The following is a 4,160-nucleotide window of genomic DNA, read 5'->3' on the forward strand; positions in this document are numbered from 1 at the left end:
AGAACGCGCCATGATTGGGTGGGGTTGCCATTCATTGGCATGAGATGGTGCTGCTCGGGTGATGGCAATGGCCAGACATTGTGCTCCGAGAATCATGGGGCAAGGTGACGAACTACGGCGTAGAGCGGCGGCGTAGCAAAGGAGACCAACAACGGCGAGTCGGAGCGTCCTAGTGGTGGCGCAGATCACAAAGCAAATCGGTGGTCAGCCAACGTGCGGGGCAGGCGCACGCGAGAATAGTGCCGATGGCGATGAACATTCAACGAGATCCAATCTGCATGGATTCGAGCTCTATACCGCTTGTTAGGAATTGGATCTTAGGAACACGAGATTTAATAGGGAAAACCTCTCTCTAATCCTGAGTTAAAAAACCATAGGAGACGATGTCTATTATTTTAGTATAAGGTACAAGCTACAAAGGTGACACATATTTACAGACGTTGAGGAGTTATATTGGACTAGAATTCTATCTGGTATTTAAGCATAATAACTTAAAAATAATTAACACTGTACTGCTGTCTGCTACTCAACCAGCAGGCATGTGAAAACCGTGCTTGGTGAACCTCGAGCCAGACGTTCATTAATCGCAAACCAACCCCGTCACTTTCAGTTCATAGTCATATATACAGTGAGATTGGTATGTAGAGCCTGATCGATCTGACTGATCGCTGCGATCGATCCACAACGGTGATTGAACATTGCACAGTATGAAGCGCTGGAGCCTCCCCGCGGCAGCCCCAGCCGTCGCCGCCATCGTTTTTCTCCTCTCCACCACGGCCATACGGTCTGCGGCCGCGGCTGCCGTCGAGCACACGTTCGTCGTAAGCATGACTCTTTCTCCTTGCGTCTGATCTCCACCATCGATCTTAGTATCCTACTATGCCATTGAAGTGTTAACTAGCATGACCACTACTTCTTTTTCGATAATGAACTAGAGTGACCATCGATGCATGCTTGATTTGTTGGAACACGCATGCATATAGGTGAGCAAGATGAACATGACGCACTTGTGCAAGGAGACGCTGGTCAGCGTGGTGAACGGGCAGCTCCCGGGGCCGGCGATAGAGGTCACAGAGGGAGACTCGGTGACCGTTCATGTCGTCAACAAGTCACCCGACAACATAACAATCCATTGGTAATCAATTGCTTCCTTTGTCCAAAGAAAAAAGGCCTACCTACACTTCAAACACAACAATTTTCTCTACAATGGATTCAGTCGGTGTGTCAAGTTCTCAAAATCCAGTTGGTTTGATCCAAGCGCCTAGGATGTTTCAAGCATTGCGAAATAGCAAATTAATTTCGTTTCTATTTTTTCGAATCTATCTTTTGTATTTTCTGATGTAGGCATGGATTTCGTTTTTATTTTTTGAATCTTTCTTTTGTGTTTTCTGATGCAGGCATGGAGTGAAGCAGCGGCTGAACTGTTGGGCCGACGGAGTGCCGATGATTACCCAATTGCCCATCTTGCCGAACCACAATTTTACCTACCGGTTCGACGTTGCTGGGCAGGAAGGCACCCTGTGGTGGCATGCTCACGTCTCCTGCCTCCGGGCAACCCTGCACGGCGCCTTGATCATCCGGCCGAGAGATGGGGCCGGCTCATATCCGTTTCCTAAGCCTCATAGGGAGATCCCAATCGTTATAGGTTTGTGATTTATTCAACATTTGATCGTCTAAGGCATGAGAACATAGGAAAATTAAACGCCAATTTCTAATTAGGTCCGGAAAAATGTCATGTTCCTGTGGGAAGAATCGGACTGTTTTTTACTTTGGCATGGTTGCACAACTAGCTAGCAGATGTGCAATGTTTTCGCACCAGGTTCTGAGCTGAACTGTTGTTATTGTGGATTATTTTGATGATGGCAGGGGAATGGTGGGCGAAGGACCTTGCAAAGGTGGCCAGGAACATGTCGCATAATTTGTTTGCAGATTACTCCAGTGCATCCACAATCAATGGCAAGCTTGGAGATCTCTTCAACTGCTCTGGTAATCAAATTATCGGATGTATGTCCATGCATGTCGGAACGATACCTTCTTTTTCACTGAATAAATTGCTTCAATTGATCGATCTCTGAAGGCGCCGTGGAAGATGGCTACGTGCTGGACGTGGAGCCCGGCAAGACCTACCTGCTACGAGTAATCAACGCTGCGCTATTCTCCGAGTACTACCTCAAGATAGCCAGGCACAAGTTCACGGTAGTCGCCGCCGATGCCAACTACGTCACCCCCTACACCACGGACGTCATTGCGATCGCGGCCGGCGAGACGGTCGACGCCCTGCTGGTCGCCGATGCGCCCCCTGGCAGGTACTACATGGTCGCCCTGCCCAACCAGGCACCATTGCCTGACACCCAAACCCCGGAGTACAGCACGAGAGGGATGGTGCAGTACAGCAACGACCACAACTCCGGCAATGGCGCAGCAGCGCTGCGCTCAAGTCGCAGTGCCGAAGAAGAAGAAGAAGATGGAGGTCCATCCGGTGATGTGCCAGTAGCGCCTGAGATGCCTGACAAGCACGACACAATTACATCATTCTACTTCCACAGCAACCTGACCAGCCTGCGCCACCGACGGCGCTCGCAGGTGCCGGCGCGAGTCGACGAGAGCTTCTTCATCACACTCGGCCTGGGCTCCATCTGCCGTCGTGGTTATCCGGCATGCAAGAGGAGCGGGAACAACGAGTCCTTGCTCGTGGCAACCATGAACAACGTTTCCTTCCAGCTCCCCGCGGTGACGACTCCACTGCTAGAAGCTCACTACTACCACACCAACGCCGAGGACACGCTACAAGTACTTCCTGCCAAGCCGCCGAGGGTGTTCAACTTCACCGACCGCACCTTGATCGCGTTTGGACCCAAGGAGGGTCATCTAGAGCCGACGTCCAAGGTGACAATGGCGCGGCGGTTCCGGCATGGCACGGTGGTGGAGGTGGTGTTCCAGAGCACGGCGCTCATGCAGGGTGACTCCAACCCGATGCACCTACACGGGCATGACATGTTCGTGCTCGCGCAGGGGCTAGGTAACTACGACGCAGCCAAGGATGTGGCTAGGTACAACCTGGTGAATCCCCTGGTCAAGAACACCGTGCTCGTCCCGAATCTTGGGTGGCTCGCCCTCCGATTTGTCGCCGACAATCCAGGTGCGTACAAGTTATTACTGTCAGTTGCATTTGTTTGGAAAGCTATACAATTACAAATCATAACAAAATGTCGTCTTCCCCTCAAGTCTCAATTTTACATGGTTTTATTTTATGACACTCCAATCGAACCGTATCGAAAACTTTTTTTAAAGAAACTTATTTCATGTTTATTTGCTTACAACTAATTTTTTAACTTTTCATTTCTTCCTTGCTTTTCCTTATATATGCACCCCTATTTGTCAGTTGTCGTTTGGCTGTTGAAGTAGCACCCCCGAGATCTAATACTTTCTCTTATACGTTTGTACAGGGGTATGGTTCATGCATTGCCACTTTGAATTCCATTTGTCCATGGGCATGGCGGCAGTTTTCGTGGTAGAGGATGGGCCAACATTGGACACATCCCTCCCTCCACCGCCTGTGGATTTTCCGACATGTGGCCATGACAATAATCAGCTGCAAAATGAATTCTACCTCGCGACTGAGAAAACTGAAGTCTTAGGCATAAACGAAGTCTAAAAGAAATAAAATGCACCCATTCAGTAGGGTGTTGTGCAAGGACGACCTGATATGCGGACAAATAAACTTGTGTAAGGGAGAATTGTATCCATGCTTTTGTATTGGATGTAATATAGGCAGACTGCAACCTTGCTTTTGCATAAATAAATCTCTGCCACTTACCCTAAAAAACCTTATGTTCGTTTCGAGATATTTTAAGCATTAATACAGATACAGCTTGTGTGCTAGTGCCTGCTGTTCAACAAACAGGTGGGCCCATGACCAGGAAGTCATGGTCCAGCCTGTAATAAGCATGAATCAGTTTTGATATGCATCTTGCCATTCATGTATGCAATTTATATTTTTGTACCCTCTCCATTTCACTATATCTGTTCATGTCCCACCATAGGCACTAAGGAAGTATCACTACTACGGACACGATTTTTCCAAGGAACAGGTTACAGTGGGATTTCATTATATTGGTTCATAGCCCACCATACCACCGTTACTACAGAAATAATTTTTC

At 48.6% G+C, this 4,160-nt stretch overlaps 1 protein-coding gene across 1 annotated transcript; it reads left to right on the top strand.

Moving 5' to 3' along the window:
- The first annotated feature begins 592 nt into the window (after positions 1–592).
- LOC133887529 (laccase-15-like) lies at positions 593–3,868 on the top strand. The gene is made up of 6 exons (XM_062327513.1): positions 593–821; positions 984–1,135; positions 1,398–1,645; positions 1,867–1,986; positions 2,078–3,139; positions 3,447–3,868. Exons 1-6 carry the CDS (start codon positions 708–710, stop codon positions 3,653–3,655), a joined length of 1,905 nt encoding a protein of 634 aa, XP_062183497.1. The 5' UTR covers positions 593–707; the 3' UTR covers positions 3,656–3,868.
- The last annotated feature ends 292 nt before the right edge of the window (positions 3,869–4,160 follow it).

This window comes from Phragmites australis, chromosome 12 (genome assembly GCF_958298935.1).
Source record: "Phragmites australis chromosome 12, lpPhrAust1.1, whole genome shotgun sequence".
NCBI classification, from domain to species: domain Eukaryota; kingdom Viridiplantae; phylum Streptophyta; class Magnoliopsida; order Poales; family Poaceae; genus Phragmites; species Phragmites australis.